This window comes from Lepidochelys kempii, chromosome 2 (assembly GCF_965140265.1).
Source record: "Lepidochelys kempii isolate rLepKem1 chromosome 2, rLepKem1.hap2, whole genome shotgun sequence".
Lineage (NCBI taxonomy): Eukaryota > Metazoa > Chordata > Testudines > Cheloniidae > Lepidochelys > Lepidochelys kempii.
In genome coordinates, this window is record NC_133257.1 from 229,771,915 (window position 1) to 229,791,746 (window position 19,832).

General features: G+C 40.8%; 1 protein-coding gene across 3 annotated transcripts in view; it reads right to left on the reverse strand.

The window, feature by feature from the left end:
- Positions 1 to 5,425: 5,425 nt before the first annotated feature.
- The window catches only part of TRDMT1 (tRNA aspartic acid methyltransferase 1), a 42,086-nt gene continuing 27,679 nt past the window's right edge, over positions 5,426 to 19,832 (reverse strand). For 2 of the 3 annotated variants that reach the window (XM_073334129.1, XM_073334131.1), the window contains 7 exons: positions 17,919 to 17,984; positions 15,848 to 15,917; positions 14,847 to 14,930; positions 13,610 to 13,980; positions 9,770 to 9,827; positions 8,555 to 8,684; positions 5,426 to 6,722 (listed from right to left, as the gene is read on the reverse strand). In XM_073334129.1, coding sequence (XP_073190230.1) covers positions 6,622 to 6,722; positions 8,555 to 8,684; positions 9,770 to 9,827; positions 13,610 to 13,980; positions 14,847 to 14,930; positions 15,848 to 15,917; positions 17,919 to 17,984 — 880 coding nt within the window. In that variant the 3' untranslated portion in view covers positions 5,426 to 6,621. The remainder of the gene's footprint in view (positions 6,723 to 8,554; positions 8,685 to 9,769; positions 9,828 to 13,609; positions 13,981 to 14,846; positions 14,931 to 15,847; positions 15,918 to 17,918; positions 17,985 to 19,832) is intronic. The other variant, XM_073334130.1, reaches the window with a different exon arrangement.

The window sequence follows — 19,832 nt, forward strand, 5'->3', positions numbered from 1 at the left end:
ATCTAACAATATTGTGAGCTACAGAGAAATCAGAGGATGAATAGGGGATGAATAGCTCACAATTGAGATATTGTAACAATTTATCATGTGTTTATTTGTTTCAGTCATTTGTTGCTGTCACTGAAACTACAGGACTTGATATGATCCTGAACCAACAGCAGATCCAAATATCTCCAAGTTTTGGAAAAATCCGCATCGGGATTCAAAATTCTCTTCAGAGAACACAATGGTTACATTCATTAGTCACTTTTAAATATGTGCTAGATAAATAGTTTATCTGCAGTATTACCTTTCTTTATAATAAGCAGAGAGAAATCCTTGACTACTACAAATTACATAAATTTGTTTAGATAACTAAGATATTATCTAAGGCAATTGGCAAGTTTTTCAAGTGTAGTTCTACACTGAAAAGTGACTCAGTAAAGATTACACAACCTTCCTCAGTGTATCTGCTCCCTGTGTATATTCAGTCATACCTTCTGACTTAAGTTATGTGAACTGTGTTCATAGGTGCTGGAACTAAGCACCCCCTGGCTTGAAGTGGTTTCCATTATAGACAGGATTTACAGTTTGGTTCAGTGGCTCTCAGCACCCCCACTATAAAGACTGTTTCAGCGCCATTGACTGTGTTTTACTCATTTTATCGCTGCAGAGCAAAAATGCTGAGACAGTGAGAACTGGAGTCTGTTCTTCTTGTGCATTACCCATAAAAGCAGTCTTCCAAGTTCTAATCACTTACCCTTATACCATCCCTTGGGAGGCAATGGAATTTTACAGGTATCAGAGGACATCATGCGGAGATAACAGGGCTGCACATTAGTGGGCAAGCTGTGGGCCTAATCTGGCCTATACACCATGTATTACTGGGAATGCTGAAAAAGAAAAAAAAAGGAAATAGCACTACCATCAATGGGATTATACAGGTGCAGCTCAATGGAGCTCAGTAATAATGCACTAAATGGAACAGGAAATCCAGTCCACTCAATCTAGTTGCATTGATTCTACAGGTCTAAGAGGAGTAAAACAGTAAAAATGTGTTTTTGACACTGAAATCTGTGTAGTCAAAGTAATATCTGCTAAAAGAACAGATCTGTTGGGTAAAGAGCCACCATTTTTACATAATCACTTTTCTGAGTAAAACTGCATTTTAAAGATGACTTTTACTAGGCACAGATTGTGTGGGCATGTAACAATTTTGAGTGCATTAAGACAACTTAAAATAGAGTTTCATTATGTGTACAAACATATGAATAGCTGCTGTGTATGCACAGTTTATCTTAGACATTAAAACAATTTTTAAAAAATCTTAAATAACAGAAATTCTCTTTCTGAACTGCTTACTCAAATTTGACTTTAATGCCATGCTGCTTTTGAGTTATACATTCTCTATTTGATCCACACCTATAACTCTCATAGATAAGATAGCACCATTTATTCCTAAATATCAGTCTCGCAGTGCCCAAACTTTGCAGCATGAATGACCACTTTGGCAGCTTACCATAACACATTCCACTTTGTATTATTAAATTACGCCATTTAAAAAAATAAATTAAAAATACATCTATATTTGCTTGTACTCATATAGATCGCTCGAAAGAGGAACAAAGATTCCCTTTACTTTGAGTCCACTAGCAGTAAAAACCTATTGCTGATTAACTTTGTCTTCACTGTACGATTACAGGGCAGTTACTGATCCTGTTGACAAATACATTTCTAACGCACCCTATCAACACAATTTGTAGGGCTGATGATAAAACTATGGGTCAAAATAAATTCTGCTCAAAATAGGACTTAAACTCCTTGCCCTATAGTAGATTATCCAGGAGAACATCGTACGGTCCTTCTGCTACTCAAGGGGTGTCCAAACTGTGGCTCTGTTACCATTAAAGTGTGGCATGCGGAGCCCCCCATGTCCCTCCCATTCTCCACCTACCAGACTGGGAGGCAGCTCAGGATCTCTGCCTTGGTGGTGTGATAGAGACTTCTGCCCAGTGGGAAGTGGGGTCTTGGGGCTTCTGCCCAGTGGGGATGGGGATCTTGGGGCTTCAGCAGAAGCAGGGCTGAAGCCCTCCAACCTCCGGCTCCTGGCAGGTGTTCCCCAGCTCTTGAACTTCTGAAGATTGTTGTATGTGGCTCGGAGGTCCAGTAAGTTTGGCAACTCCTATGCTACTCAATTAGTGCAACAGACCAAGTAAAGAAATGGATCTAGGTTTCATCCTCACCTAAGAGGAGAGTTCAGCAGCCAGGGCTTTTCACGAGAATGTCCTGCCCCTGCCCTCAGACAGTATGTCTACACTGCAACGTAAGCCCAGGGTTAGTGAGACTCGAGGCAGCTGACCCATGTTGGAGAACCTGGGGCACTGATGGTTAACCCTACATTAAGAATTTTCTAACCCAGACTCAAACCTGTGGCTCTGTCATCCACATCACAGCAGCACGCAGACCCGAGCCAAACCAAACATATCTCGGACACCCTAGCCCCCACCTGAAATGTGGCCACTATAGCCCTTTGATTGTGGTGCACCGTGAAAAAACTTTACTCCCTGTGATGGGTTGGGTCACAGAAACCCCCTTGGGACTGCCACCTGATGTGCTGAGACGACCTCTGAGCCTGTTTTCCCTGGCAGCTTCGGACTTCAGTTCCTTGCCTGATTGTGCCAGACACACTAGCCTGCTGCAAACACAGACCCAGGTCTGAATTACGTCCCCCAAAAGCTGCAGACTTAACTGAAAACAGCTTGAGAAGTGCTCCTGTCTCCAGCACCCAGATACCCAGTTCCCAAAGGGATCCAAACTCCAAATACATCCATTTTCCTCGGTATAAGGCTTATACAGGGTAAACTCATAAATTGTCCACCCTCTATAACACTGATAGAGAGATACACACAGCTGTTTGCTCCCCCAGGAATTACTTGCAAAAAGAAAAGGAGTACTTGTGGCACCTTAGAGACTAACCAATTTATTTGAGCATGAGCTTCATCAAACATCTGATGAAGTGAGCTGTAGCTCACGAAAGCTCATGCTCAAATAAATTGGTTAGTCTCTAAGGTGCCACAAGTACTCCTTTTCTTTTTGCGAATACAGACTAACACGGCTGTTCCTCTGAAACCAGGAATTACTTGCCTACTCTGGGTCAATTAATAAGCAAAAGTGATTTTATTAAGTATAAAAAGTAGGATTTAAGTGCTTTCAAGTAATAACAGACAGAACAAAGTAAATTGCCAAGCAAAATAAAACAAAAATACGCAAGTCTAAGCCTAATACAGTAGGAGACTAAATGCAGGTAAATCTCACCCTCAAAAATGTTCCAATAAGCTTCTTTGACTGTCTAGACACATTCCTAGTCTGGGTCCAGCGATCACTCACACCCCCATAGTTACTGTCCTTTGTTCCAGTTTCTTTCAGGCATCTCTTTGGGGTGGAGAGGCTATCTTTTGAGCCACCTGAAGACCAAATGGAGGGGTTTCCAGGGCCTCTTATATTCTCTCTCTTGTGGGCGGAAACCCCTTTGTTCTCCGGTGCAAAATCACAACAACAAGATGGAGTCTGTAGCCACCTGAGCAAGTCCCGTGTCGATGGATGATTCAGCTTTTTGCAGGCCGATGCCATTGTTTACATGTTAGTTTGAATGTTCCCAGGAAAGCTCAGATGTGGATTGGCGTATCCCAAAGTCCATTGTCAATTAAGTGTTTCTTGATTGGGCACTTACCAAGTATAGTCCTTTCTCAAGAAGCTGACCAAATGCTTTACTGAGGCTATTTAGAATCAAACAAGTACATAGCCAATATTCATAACTTCAAATACAAAAATGATACACACATACAGACAGCATAATCATAACCAGCAAACTACAACCTTTCCATAGACACCCCACTTGGCCTCCTCTGTACAAGACCTGGTGCAACCGTAGGACCCTTGTTGCCACAATGATCTATACGGTCACAGTTCCTGTCAATAACGTCACACTGCACATGACAGGAAGTTTGAACAGCCTGCCGAGCAACATGGTGAAGGCAGGCTTTTTCAAGGATTTCTCTTGCTTGCGCTTTCACTCCTTTGTCCGGAAACGGGCAGAGCTTCCATGGGGTGTTGGTGGACACTTCAGCAGCCTTTTCTGGCCCACCACACACACCTGACAGAGCTTATGACGGAACAAGAGGATTACCACCACCACCACCACCCAGGCATGCTGACTCACGCTGGCTGATGAAATCATTACTCCAGTATAGCTGCGGATGCTCCCTACGTAGACTGGTGCTTCTGGTGCAGGGTCACAAGCACAGACTGGTGGGATCATATGGCCATGCAGACCAGGGATGACCAGCAGTGGGTCCAGAACTTAAGCATGAAGAAAGCTACATCTCTGGAGCTTTATGAGCAGCTTGCCCTGACCCTCCAGCATAAAGACACACGCATGAGGCCACCTTTGCTGGTCCAGAAGGGGGTTGCTATAGCTGTCTGGAAGTTGGCTACCCTAGACTGCTACAGGTCCAGTGCCACCAGTTTGCTGTAGGAAAGTCAACTGTGGATAAAGTGGTTGCAGAGATTTCTGAGGCAGATGTTTACCCCAAGGGGGCAGACATAAAAGCGTTAACTACTGGAGAATGGGGTTTCCTAACTGCGCCGCGGCCACTGATGGGACTGATGTCCCTATAGTTTGTCCTCCTCAAAGAGCACATAAGTACCTAAACTGCAAAGGGTACTATTCCATTATTATGCAGGCCCTCATAGACCAGAGGTGAGTTTATGAATGTTGACGTGGGCTGCACGGGGAGAGTTCATGATGGTAGGGATTTTCACTGATTGGGAGTCTACATTAATGGACAGGCTGGGAGACTATTCCCACCAAATAACAATGTCACAAATGGAATTACTGTCAACACAATTATTCAGGGGACCCTGCACACTCCCTTTTGTCTTGGCTTATGAAACCATTCCCTGATGTCAGAGGCCCTGGTAAAAGGTTTAATTACACACTCAGCAGGAGGAAAATAGTTGTTGAATGTACTGTTTCCCAGCGGCCCCCTCTGCTGCTAATTTCCTGTTTTTGCTTGTTGCTCCTCAGCTGGGCTCCCTCCCTCAGTCAGTGGGTTACTTAACCACCTGATTCCCCTCAGCTGTGATCTGTTGGGTTAATTAGCCTCCTTCTCAGACTGCATTAACCCTTTCAGGGCAAGTGCAATATGAATGCCCGATCACAAAGGGGGCTTGATTGTCATATTCACCAAGTACACTGCATGGTAACTTACGAAATAGGGGAGAGGGGGAAGATTAACAGTATGGAAGTGAAGAAGTGTGGATTGCTGTACCTAAGTGTACAGAGGAATAGAGTTTGCTTACTAATACCTAATTGGTCTTGATCATGTGTTTACCTTTATTATTTTAAATACTGATTGTAAGATGAGATGCAGTGATAGCAATAAACTTTCCTGATGACATAAAAAGCTTTATTTATAGCTTGTATTAAAACAATACAACATTCACTCATTGCCAGGCAGGCCTGCTGCCATTACCACACCAAAGCACCAGTCACGACAGAACCTTTCCAAAACAAAAAGTGCATGAACAAGTGCAAACAGTGAAATCAACCTAACGACAGAAACTCCCCACCTGCAACGGCATGTCCCCTGCCCCCCACTCGCTTTCCCTTCTTTACCCTTTTTCCATGCAGTTGGCACGGGGGTGGATGCATCCGCAGGGGAGGGGGTCAAGACGGAGGACTGTATGCAGCTAAACTACCTTGCCCAACCGCTTATGGGGCCCAACTGCATGGGCCACGCCACCACGGAGTTTTCCGAGCTGTTTCTGGACTGAGGATATGTTGCAGGGGGCTCAGGCCAAGGTGTGGTAGAGACAGCAGGGAGAAAAGGTAGCACATGATCAGTGAGGTCAGTGTCAGGGTTGTAATTTTTCTTAGGTTACCATTAAACAAGTCACACCAGGCTCAGCCATGATTGTGAGCTGGGGTCATAAGTACCTAGAAAGATTAGATGGATACTTATGTTAGATTTGGCATCTTGTTTTTTTTAAAACTATTATATATAAATACTGAACTTATCAGTTTTACAAAAGTTACATTTGTTGTAAAAACCTAACAAAATTACAATAAATTGTCAGAAGATATTCACAATAGCTTTTTCTTTTAAGAATAGAACAAAATAATATTTACAGCTAAAGAGATTCAACACGTAGAACACATTACCTGAACTTTATTAAAATAACTGCCTGTCACATATTTTTTATTCTAAACGACAGCTTCTAGACAAACTTGTTTTAAGTTGAAGTGATAGTTTTACCTGTTTTCATTGGCAAATGCTGCAGTTCGTATTTTACAAGCTAGAAATAAAAATTAAATAGTACAAGTATTGGCAACTTCCATTTTAACAGTGTAACTGTTTGCTCCAACAGTTCAGATCCTCCATAAACAAAAGGTATTCAAGATATACCAGTTGTTCAGCAGAATAAATCTATTCCAGATAGATACTTTACATGGACATTTAAATGTTAGTGATGATTTTTGTGAAACTGCTACAACCTTTACTAAGTTTCTCAAAGAAGGAAAGTATATTCTGAGTTAGCAGGACCTATATCAGAGAACACTCATCAAGTTTGGGTTCAGAATCATCCAGTCAAAAGTGAGATCAGTTTAGCCACTACATGCACATTGAGACTGTTTCCCAGGAGACGGTAGCGTTGCTTCATTGTTATCTTGTCAGGAAAGCCTAAAACAAAAACAATGTACAATACAAAGTTAGTCTGGTCTGTTCCTGATCTTCCAATCTATTGGAACTTGCACAAACATTTCCTGATGCAGTTACTGAGAGCTGCAATACGCGTGTCCCCCACACTGTATCTGAGCCACACCCCTCTGGAATAACTCCCACTGAGCTCACTGGATTTTGGATCAAGTCGACGGAGAGCAACACACACATTGTTAAGATTTTACTAACGGCCATGAAGCACAGCTTTCCCTGCAATCTATGCTAATTCAGCTTCACTGGCATAGCACAGATGTGGGGGCAGGAGGGCTAGCAGTCTAGCAGTAGAGCCCCCAAAGATGGCAATTCTGGCTGGAAGGGGGATGCGGTCATAGCAGCCAGAATGTGCTGATTCAGCAAGTTTCCTCGCTGGGGAGAGGCTGAACCAAGGGAGGGATGCCCAGGAGGAGATGGCTGGGAGGCGTTGTTCCAGCTTTCTCTGCCAGCTATTAAGTCCCTGAATGCAAACTACTGTAGTAAAAAGCATCTCCTGCCAGCTCCAGCCATTCTGCCCAGCTCCCTAGCACCTAGACTTGGGCAGCCACTCTCCTCCAAAGGCTCATTTGTGCCTGAATTCCTCCCCTGGGATCCCCATCCACATTCCCCAAGCAATCCACTGTGTTAGGCTCAGGATTTACACAGGTTTAAAAAGTATATATAGACACACACATATATATATACACACCCACACACACACACCCCCTATAAGCCAGCTAGAACAGTAATGGCTCTTGGGCTGGACAGACCACACTGGACACGGTTTCTCAGACCCTGCTCCCTCACCTGCCTGGATGAATTATCTCAGACTTTGTACTTCCTTGGCCTAAGTCTCGCCAACATCACCAAAGAGAGAGTTAGTGCCTAATACAGTTTTGGGGGGGCTCACTGCACGATTTTGGACCTTGTCTCACATAATTTAGGTCACATTTGCTTTTTAAGGATGCTGCTCTGCTGGTGACACCCGCTGGCAGAGAATGCAGACTCTACTTGCTTTCAGTTTGTTTTCCCACAAAACATTAAGGGCCTGATTTTCATTACACCATGGCCCCTTTACGATGCACTGGCAAAGCTGTAACATCGTAGATGAGAATTATGCCCCAAGCATTGGCTTGTTTTGGGTCATTCTCCTACCTCTCTCTCTCGCTCTCATTCTGTATCAACAACAGGAAAGAACAGGAAAGAGAAAAGCATGAGGTCATCCTCCTGAAAGCAAGTCACAGGTGCCAGAAAGAAGGGGGCAGTTTTGATAACGTTGCTGTGTTAACCTTATGGGACCTATAATATTGACCGCAATAAAACAGTTAGTCTTTTATGGTTCCACATTGTAATTACTTTTGCCAACAGCTGAATGCTAAAAGCACCAGTAAACCTATTTTTAAAGTCAAAGGAGAACACGAATTACGATAATGGACAGCTTTCTGCATCTCACTTGTTGGAAACAACAAAACCAAACCCCTAAATTAGAAGAAACAAAAACTAAGTCAAACGAGTGCCTCTCATCACTGCCTTTTCATGATACAGCAATTTTTCATTCCAAAACGCATTGTTTTTCCCATTTTACATTCACAAGCCTATTTGGCTATACAACACATAGGTTTGATCTTATAAACTGGGAAAAACTGATAGAAGTTTAGAGAAATGGTCCAAATAATAATAATCCATCATTAAAATAAAGTCATATTGTAGTAACTAACACACACAAAAAGTGAAGCATTCTTCTTCAAAATGCCAGCTTGGCAATTCTGGATGTAGTTCTGAAAACTAGAGAGCAACAGGGGAAATTCAGAGGCACATACCAAATTCTGGAGGGAATCCATAGAGATTTTCTATTTCTCTAGGAGTAAAATATCTTAGTTTTAGTGTTGACAATTTCATAAGCTTCTCTTCTTCTGATAGCATCTCAATGGATTTAAACACTGATTCTAGCTGTGGGGAAAGTACAAAACAACAGATATGGATGATGGACAACGACTACATAAAATTACAGCATAACGTATCTTTATGAAATATTTAAGGTGATTGCATTGCTGAAGACAACAGTACGGCTGTGCATTCTGTTTAAAAGTATAGCTTGTGCTATACTTTTGCACTCAACAATGTCTCAACAATTACAATTTACAAGAAAAACCATCACGCTGTCAAGAACGAGTAATCATTTTTTCTGAAGTCTGAGGCTATACAAATATTCAAATATGCAACCATAGGATAATAAACTGCTGTCGAACACTGGAGAAGAAAGATGACTCAATAAGCAGGAACTAACATCCTGTACTAAAATTATGCTATGTATACTTTGTTAAACCTGACAGCTTTGATATTCCTCTATGTTCCAACACTGCATTCCTTGTACACCCAAAAATGCTATTTAAATTCTGGCCAAGGATTAAAAAGTGAAGTCTTTCCATATATGTATGATGGGGTCTGTAAAACAGTAAACAAATTTCTGTGATGTTTCATCAAAAAAAGCTTGCCATTTCATTGTTTTACTTTTCCTGTGCTAAAATATCACTTTTTAATGAATTTCACATTAAAAGTGGACAATTTCAAAATGTTGTGTGTTTCAATGCAAAATAGAATACTTTTGAAATTTAAAAAAATTGAGTTTTAATTGTTTGACATTTTTGCTGTAAAATAGGGACATGTGTGTGCAAAAACTGGCCCACAAATGGCCCTACAGGCAAAAATCTGTTGTACTGTAAATTATCCACAGACCCAGCCCATATCAAGGTTTTCAGGTTTCATTGTGAATATTACACATAGCAATAGGCATGATAAAAAATAGTCGCATACCCACAATCTTCCCACAGAACCATGACTTTAATATACTCCATCTGGGTACTCAGAGTAAATTAATTGGAAATACTGGAAGATCCGGAGAGATAGTTGGTCTGTGCTGTAAGATTTAGTCCTGAAGACATTTTTGGTTATAATAAATCCAGAATAGTTAAGCCAAAGTAGTAAGACAAAAAAATAATAAATCATTCTGATATGATTTACAATACATCCTGTACCTGCACATCCTCTGCTGTCTGCAGCACTGAGCCCGTTCCTTCTACATAGTGACCATACCTTAAAAACAACAAAAAAAATCACACATGAAAAGTTCTATTAGGCTTTACAATATTGATGAGTGAAGAAAAGCATGGAGGTTAATTTGCTGGCACTAACAAATAGTCTTCTGGAAAGGTTACACAAAGGCCTTCTTATTAACACAACTAACCCTGGGACTACAAAACCAGCCTCTGAAAATAATCTTTGGGGATTATTCTCCCATCAGTGCTCAGGAGATTTATCCCTGGTAACAATCTATAGAGCAATCAGTCAAGGATTTCAGGCATAATATCTTCAGAAATGGCCACCTAAGTTTCATACACAAATTATGCATTTGTAAGTGCAAATGGGCTTTTGGGTACACAACTCGGGAACTTCTCCAATTTAGCATCTATTTAGATTTGCATGCAAAATGAAAATGGCCACTTTTGAAAATTTGGTTCTTTGTACTCAAAAGGAGGAGAGGACCATTAGCGAGAGCCTAAAATTTTAATTTTCTCTCATGAAGAGCAGAGAAATTCAGTCAGATTTTGGCATTAGCTGAACATATTTTTACTTGCTTTCTTGTTTACAGCAGTCAAAAAATATCCAGCATATAATAGTAAAAGTTGACATTATAAGCTATATTTTGGCTCTTTTGGAGGGTTTGTGGTTTATACTGTAAATACATGTTTACTCAACAGTCTCTCACAGACTATCATTTAAATATAATTATAGGGTTGCCAGACTGTCAGAGACATACACTGCTTGCATGATAACTATTGTGCAAGGAAGTCCTGAATAGACAGGGATTTAGAAAGCAAAATAAATGGGCTTTGCACAGTGAACATCTAAGGAACAGCCAGCCATCTGCATCACGCCTCTGTATGCACTTATTCCACACAACCACTAGCCATGCCCTCACCTTATGCTACTCGCCACACTGCTCCTCACCATTGTCTAGACCGCTTTTATGGAGTCCTCTGCACAGCTTCTTGGGAGCTTAACTCACCCCTTCCAGATGCACTGATAAACTATGGTGGCTGCCTTTTGTTTTGGGCTTTACATACCTCACAAAGGGAAAAAGCGGTGAGAAAAGTCCTTCCCTGCCCCCCACAGGTGCAATAGTCTGGTTAGAGCTCAATCCTGCATGAAGCTGAGCACTCCTGCACTGATTCAGGAAAGAACTTCAGTGGCCCAACTGAAGTCAACAGGACTACTCATGTGATTAAAATTAAGCTCGTATGTAAATGCTGTGCTGGATCAGGGCCCCAAACACAGTTATGGATTATGATGTAAGCAATTAAAACCATCTTCTAAATACATGGTCTTCAATTGATTAATTTTTTAAACATACATTTTTAACAAATATTTGTTTTCACAAGGTAACCCATATGAGAGGAATTCTAATGTATTATATATACACAAAGTACCTGCATTTATAAATAATAATAATAAAAAACTTTGGCGGCAAAACAACTAAAATAATTGCAAGTAGTTCCTAAACTGGTACTTCAAATCTGCCTTATTCTGGCAGGTGATCTTTTTCATACATCCATATTATTATAAAAAAGATGCTAAATGATTCTAAATGATTTACGCTGAAGGAACTGTGGAAAACATGGTAGCATGATATATACTATGTATGGTGGAACTGCCCAAAAATTACAATATTTTGGTTTCTGTAGAGAGAAAATGTAATATAATTCTAAGCGAATACTCTGAAAGGTCGCCGGCTCTTTACAACTGAATAATAGTTTTTATAAATTTGGGAAGAATTACATCTTTTCTTATTAGCTGTTCATATTTCTTTTTATTGTTGCTGACTAGAGATAACTCAACAACCCTAACCTAGACTGAGTACTTAAGGAAATTTGGGAAATTTTGGCATAAGAAAAAAAGAACATTAGTACTTGGGCAGTTGGTTACTTTTCAGTACTTATATGGAAAACAGACGCTGGATTAGAAAACCATGTTCTACCTTTTTACTTTACTGAAGTTTTATTATTTTATTGTTCTTCTCTTTATGTACGTAAACTACTTAAAATGTCTTAGTCTGACTCAGGCAACCTAGTCTCTGTCTGGGTATAGTGTATTCCCTTGTGACTCTAATAAAAAAAATCAGTTTTCTCTACATTATATAGAGCTCTCAGTAACTTGCTTTACATGAGTTTTCAGGTGATTGATTCCTTTGGCAATAGCATATCCTTGTCAAGGCTACATGGATTTATAAAGGGATCCATCAGAGCAGTCTCTGAAAGAGGGTTTAACTTGCTCTGTCATTCAAAATGTCCCATACCTCCCTCTCATTGCCTGCACCACAGCCTACAGTGCTGTGAAATGCTTTGTACTTGTACACTCAGTCAACAAGATAAACATGTTCTTCCCCCATCCTCAATCCAGTTCAACAGCGAGGGGTGATCGAGTGCTGTGGTTATTCCCAAAACCAGCTGTCCCACAACTACATTAAAGCACTTCAGCGAGCCAGACATTTTTCCTATTTTGGGCCGTTCTGTAACATAAAAGTATATTTTAAAACCAAAACATAATGAGCCAAATTCATCCTTGCTACTGCAGTGAAATGTCTGGAGTTACACCAGGAATCAGTTTGGCCCAGGGTTTTTAACTAAGTGTGCTAGTTATGGGCCCAGTCTGGTGAGATGCTGAGTGTCTCCAGTATTCCCCTCAACTTGTATTGGTGCTGATGTCAGTCAGGGCTGGAAGAAAAATGATCTTCCCATCCTGTAAAAATTGTCAAGGTTTCAAAAAAGTTTCCTGCCCTGAACAAAAAAGAGTCAATCTTAAAAAATGTTCACAAAATGAAAGTCTGGGGGGAAAAAGTGGTTTGGGTGAACTGAAACATTTTGTTTGGATAAAATGAAATATTTTGAAATTGATTGACCATTTTTTATTTGTAAAATGTTTTTGCTCTATAACTTAGCTTATGGAAACATTGTATTGAACTAGAGAACCAGACATGTTTACTTTAGAAGTCAAAATATTGTTGACAATTTCAAAACTTAAAAATATCTGAGTCACTAAATTACTTAAAAACTGACCCGTTTCCTGTGAAAAGTTTTGGTTTCAATGAATCAAGTGTTTTCTGACCAAAAAACAAAACAAAAAACTTTTCATCAAATAATTCCCAACTAGCTCTAATGTCAATGGGAATTGAGAACACTCAGCACTGATTGTGCCTTAGAAATGCAGAGTACAAATTAGGAAGCTACTAGACCAGTGAGCAACAGATATTAAACTGAATGAGCTGTCATTTGTGCATTTCTTCATTAAAAATGAAACTAATCGTTGTAAATAAGGACTGTATGGCCAGATCCTTACGTGATGTGAATGGACATAACTCCATTGCCTTCAGTGGAGCTACAGCTGAGGTTTTCGCCCCACCGTTTACAACATCAATTAAATATACATTAGCGACAGTTTTAATGAGGAAAGGAGCTGTTACTGAAGTTACAAAGCATTATGTGTAAGTAATATAAAGAAATTAATTAGTGCATTAGCTTTCCACCAATCTACTGGAACAATGTTTCCGCCAGGGGTAATTAAGCTTCTCGGAAGGTCACCAAACAAATGGCATGGTCTTTGTGAGTGCTTTTGTGTATAGGGCACACGATGTTCTGCCAGAGCGATTCTCATGCTCATATTCTGTTGAATCAGGAAGCATGCAATAACGAGAAATGTGTTACAGTAATGTCTTGCTTTTTGATGGAACACTGCTTTTGGTTTTTCAGATGACTGCAAAGAAATGTTTGCATTTAACATGTCTGGATAAGGTCCCCCAGAGGACTCTCCTGGACACTTACCCTTTTGTGAAGCAAGTGGATCTCCTGCAGCTGGGTGTCACAATGTCTAACAGGAAAGCATAGCGCAGTAAGGCCTTTGGTGGCAAGAAGTACTGACTCATTTCTTCTCCATCCTCTTCAAGGAAGTCTTTTAGCATTTGAATAGAGAGATCACTGTCCTGGTTCCGCTTTCTTTCCATTTCTTTCGCTGTTTCAAGTTTAAAAACGAACGCTTCCTTCTGCGAACGCTGTCCGCTGCCAGCATCAGAACCAGAGTTTGGCTCAATGTGCTCCTCTTCGGGTGACGTGAAGGAGCTCTCTTTTTCCAAGCCTGCAGCAACTCTGTGCTTCACTGAAGCTTTTGGCTCCTGATCTGGGAAATTTTCCAATATCTAGCATGGAACAAAATAGTCAAATGATTAAAATACTGTACTTAGTACTGTAATAGGTAACTGCTCAGAGAAGTCCATGTAGCAATGTCTGGGAAGTCATACAGAGCTGTCCAGTATAAAATAAGACTGATTCTCTGTCTATCAAGATTTTGAAAGGATTCTGGCATTATGAAGCGCTAACTTGTACATGCTTTGTAGATGTACGCAGCCAGTTTAAGGAATATGGATCTTGACGTTTCACTTCCATAAAACAGAGGAAGAAAGGATTGTGCGAAACTATAATAAAGAAAGCTAGGACCAGGTGAAAGTTGCTTGGTTAGAGGCTTGGCTAGTAACCTGAGACTCAGACCAGATTTGCTGAAATGTTTGTGAACCTCTGGTGAGTTTCACCCCCCCTCCCACACATGCCTATGTCCGTCTCAATAGGCTTGGAATTCACCATTACCTTTCTACGTCGTCTGGGCATCTTCTTCATTCTTTTCTGGGAACTTGAGGCTTTGTGGGCCACTCCCTCCTCTATGGTGATCTTCAAGGGGCACAGGGTGGTCCCCCATTTTCTATCTCTAAGGGTCCTAGAGGACATTGCTGCATCCTGCACCCTTCCAAGAAAAGGTTCCAGAGTGCCCAGCACCTTGGTCTCTTCTGAGTCAGCAAAATTGTTCCTAGGAACTACTTTAAGCTATCTAAGCCAGTGGGAGCCATTTCAGTCCCCAGCGAGGCCAGAATCAGGAAAAAAGGAAAGGTGGCTTACAGCCATTTTACTTGTGCACACACTCTGCACCTGAGCATAAGCTTCGCACAGATGAAGATCTAGCCCTCAGTCTCCTTGAAACAAAGAGTAGTCAAGGAATAGCAATGAATCTCACCTGACCAGGAGCTTGAAAGGAAAGTAACTCTGACTGAAGCTTTGCAATCAGAAAATATCGCAGCCTGGAATTGGGAATGCCAAGCTGTAAGCAAAACCCCACAAAAACAATCAGTCCACATGGTACAGAGAATCAAAGCAATCTGCATGGTCACAAAAGGAGCAAGTTACCACTTTTTGTATTAATATAATATTTAGCACTTAAAATGTTTACCATTTCAAAGCTGTTAACATTAACCAACATTACCCTAGACTAATGCGATTTTCAACTGGCCTAAAATTGTGTCTTAAAATGTGCCCATGAAGAAATCTCTACATCATTAGTTTGTAGTTAAGGATCTGCAGTACAGGCAATTTTCATACACTGTACAACTCAGATCTTTCCATCCATTTGCAGTATGGTGCGTGCCCTCACTTCCCACAGATTTATTGTGCCTCTGATCACACCTTTCCTACCTAATCTTTCTCAAGCAAGAGAAATACTTGATTTTTCTCAGGTTTCTGACTGTTGTCTGCAAATCAATAGAAAAGTTAAACTTTGTATGTAAGGTGGGAAGTCAGAGAAAAACTGAAATGTCTTTAACTACAATTTTTAGGGCAAACATAGTGCCCATTACCTGTCACAATGAAGAAGCAAGAGGAGATGTTCAATCACATGAACAAGAAAATTAGATAAGACATGTCACAATGAAGGATGACCCTGGATCGCAAAGATACAGAGATTTACATGTAACACAGTAATGGCCTGATCCTGTCTTGGACAAGCAAAACTAATTTAATTACTGATTTAAACAGTACCCATTGGATGTTCACGCAGTGATAAGCAGAACAAATACGTAAATATCCTAACCTAACCCAAAGCTAAGTCAGATGGCACCACCAGTCCAAAGAAATGTCCACAAAATTGGACATCACCCTTTCTTCCAGCATGTGAAATTCTTTCCAAATATCCCATTTATTCTTTGGTACAGTTGGATGAGTTATAATAATCTTACTACTCACGTATGTTGGAGACAAGAGAAATTCTTGGTATTTAAATCCACACTTCTTTAGTGTTTCTACAAGTTTGTCTCTGATAATGAAAAAAATAAATAAAGCCAATTACTGCTCATATGCAATTAGACACAGAATGCAATATACTCTCTGTTCACATCTTTTCTTTTCTTAAATAAAGATCCATTAAATGCAATACTGTAGTCACTAGGACAGTCAGCAGACACACTAGAATACTCAAACACAGCTTTGTAGACATCCAATATGGTAATACATTTACGTTCCAGGAAAGAACGCAAAGTATAGCATTGCACTAGCCAAGCAAGGAGCAATTATAAAAGACTTTCATGGAAACACCACAACTACTTTGTAGCAAACATCCTCCGAAGAAAGTATCTGGTCTCTCAAAAGTACTTACAACGTGTTGTCCAAACAGTAGGAGACAGTCTCATTAGATGTGGTTTGCAAAATTATTTACAAGCACTGGATCAGAAGTAGGATATTAAAACTCCTATTTAACGATTCTTGAGTTGACACCTCAGTATCTCCCTATGTTTACGTCTGAGCTTGTTTATTTAAGTACTATAAAGGAAAGACTGTTTGAAGTAAGGGATTCTCAACAATTGGTTGCTTAGCACAGGGGATTTCTAATAAAAGTCTACTCCATATATTTGGAGGAGACTATTAAAATGGAAGGATGCTTACTAAGGATAGTGTCTGATATAAGGTATACTATACTCTGCAGCCTAACAGCAGGCTGGATCCACATTGAAAGTAAGGACTATGAGCTAAATCCTGGCCTGGCAGGGACCACATGGAAAAAGAGGAATGTTCTCTGGTGTGTTTTCTGACATACAGATCATTGCATTTATAGGACAGGATCCCACAAGGTAGGCCAGGGACATGCACGGGCCAGTTTACAGCTCTTGCAAGCAGAAGGGCACCTAGAAGCCAACAGGGAGCTGGAAATGCCCCCTAATTGGCAAACAGTGTTCATGAAGGCATGTGGTGATGTGCAGGCTGGCATATAAGGCAGCTTCCTCTCTCTCCTACTGCTTTTATCTATGGAAAGATCCTGACCTATTGTTTGCATGGGGGGAGGAGAGATTAGGCAAAAGAGGATCCCTACAGCCTCTCCCCACCTGGCACAGCAGTGGATAGAATTTAGTTTTCCATTTTTGGGTTAAGCCCCAGTCTCTACCTCCCAATTACTAAGGCTATGGCTATACTAGAAAGCTTACAGCGGTGCAGCTGCACTGCTGTCAGCTCTCTGTGTAGTAATTAAGCCCATGGGAGAGCTCTCTGTGTAGTCACTCTATGCTGACAGAAGAGAGCTCTCCCATTGGCTTAATTACTGCAGCCCCCACGAGTGGTGGTAGCTATGTCGGCAGGAGAACCTCTCCTGCTGACATAGTGCTGTCCACACCGGCACTTAAATTGGCATAAATTATGTTGCTCAGGGGGTGCCTAATTCACACCCCGAGTGACATAACTTATGTTGACTTAAGCTGTAGTGTAGCTGTAGCCTAAATTTCAAAATGTAAGTCGAATTACGATTTCCAAAACTTTTCCAGGTTAGAAGCCTACTATTTGCCTGTGCAGTTTGCTGATGAGGTCACACCAAATTCTCAGTGCCAGCAGTCAGTCAAGCAGGGTACGAATACAAGGTTTTCAGCTAACCCTTGCCCCTCTACTATGACCACTAGAAAGGAACCACAGTAAAAGCTGTGAGAGCTACACCCACGCCCTGTGTTGTTCGATAATATTGTTCTTTGAAAATATAGATCTCTCCTGAATGAAGGAAGATGACAAAACAGGCAATGAAGATGCACATCAGCTTCTACCAGCTAGCAACATATTTTAAATTATGTTATCAGTTTGGAGAAATCAATAACTTTTCAATAAAGTCCCCCATGCCCTAAAAATTTAATTGTAAAATTAAAATAGTATTTTTAACCTGAAACTGATAAATGCACTATTTCACTCCACTCCTCTTTTAATCTAACTTCCAAAAAAATAAAATTACCTGCCCCTCCCCTTTACCTAATACTGTTCCTAATTAAAAATGATCATACCAGACCTGGCAGAAGACGTTTCAAATCCTTTCACATTTTCTAAAAGTATATATTTTGGCAGCCTCTGGAGCCTAAAAGAAAAGTCAATGTAGTTTAGTAAGATGTAAACCATATTACATCAACAGCACAGATTTGTTTAGTAATAAGAAAGATTTAGGTGAAAGTTGCCAAATTTAGGCTAAAAATGGTCTAATTTTCAGAGATGCTGAGCACATGTAATTCACAATGAAGTTAATAAGAATTGCAGAGCCTCGGCGCTTCTGAAAATCAGGCCACATTTGCTTAGGTGCTAGGTAAGGATTTAGGTGCCTACCATTGAAAACACTGACCTTTATTCATTTATCAAAGCATCATTCTCATTCATAAGGCTATAAGTTAGCGGTCTGGATGGTACATGATGAGAAGAAAAAAAAAAAACCTCTCATCCAGTGTGTGGAAAACTTGTAACAAAATGGGCCTGATCCTGCTCCCACCCAAGTGAGTGTCAGAACTCGCGTTAATTTTAGTGAAAGCAGGATTAGTGTTTCGTTTTAGCAGACACTGTTTTCAGAGCGTTTCGCGTTCAGACATTTTCTGTTGTGTCTAATTAGCTTTTGTGGAAATTTACTTTAAATATGGGGCTAGTCTGAAGACCTGTGGCATCAGTGCTAGGCAGGAGCTCAGAGTCTGGAACCAAGCTCATTGCATAGGCAGTAGGCTTAGTCTCTGGAGGAGGGAGCTCCTCATTTTGTTCTGGAGCATTCTTCTTTGGCTGATTCATGAGTCACACATATGAGCTCCACAGAGCTTCCGCCAGTTTCAAATATTTCAGACATGATTGGGAAGGTTAAAAACGGAGCCCCAACACACAAAACAACTGCATCATGATATACTCCTAAACTCCGATAGCAAATACAATAATGATAAAGGAGGTGTGACACCTTCTTCAGGTGCCCAGGACTCAAGTCACCTTGTTACCCTCCTGCCTCAGCAAGAGAGCAACTTGCTGATGCTTAACTGGATGTCAGCTCCCTGAAACCACCAGTCTGATGGCTACCTAAGCAACCTCCTCCCAGGCCTTACTTTGCCTTGCAGGTTAACAAAAGGTACACCCCAGCCCACAAGCCCTTCTGAAAGCATCCCCCTGTAGTATTCAGCCCATCACTGGCCACTCATAGAAATGATCAGGTTTGTGAACCCCAAGGGAACAGAATGCACCAGCTTGACTGGTATAACTCAGGATCAGGTCTTTTGTAACACCACAGCACTGAGATACAGTTATAGTAAAAATACTCATAAGTTTTTCATCAAAGATAAAGATTTAAGAGATACAGAGTCAGGATAATGGAAACAGAAATGGTTACATATAAAACAAAAAGTATAACCCCTTTCTTAGAGTCTAAACTTTAAACAGGCTAAAACCCTTGTCTAAAGTTGCTTCAGGTGAGAAACTATCTCCCAGCGTCTCCATCCTTCATGAATGTAAAAGGAGCCAGAACATCTACACTGCAATTTTATAGCCCCTCAGCCTGAGCCAGCTAACTCGGGCTAACTTGCTATGGGTCTTTTATTACAGTGGAGACATGCCCTCTGTGTCCAGACTCCACCTCCACCGGCTGAAGACTCCTGGGCCTCCTCAGATCCAGAATATCTCCAAGTTCTCCCTTTCCATGCCTTCATACGTTAACCACCCCCAGTGTCCCCGCCAGCCCCACTTCACCAGTATTCCTCTATAAAAGATTGGAAAAAAGGTAAAAAACAGGAAAGGAAGTTGCAATTACTTTATAATACTGTGCATGAAATTTGTGCAGGATATTACAATTATGGATACAAAACAGGAACTCCTACAGTTTACACACTCCAAACTTTACTGAACGTTTTCCCATTTGGGCTAGAATTTTTCATGTCTGGTCTCTGGCAAAGAGGTCATTTCCAAAAAC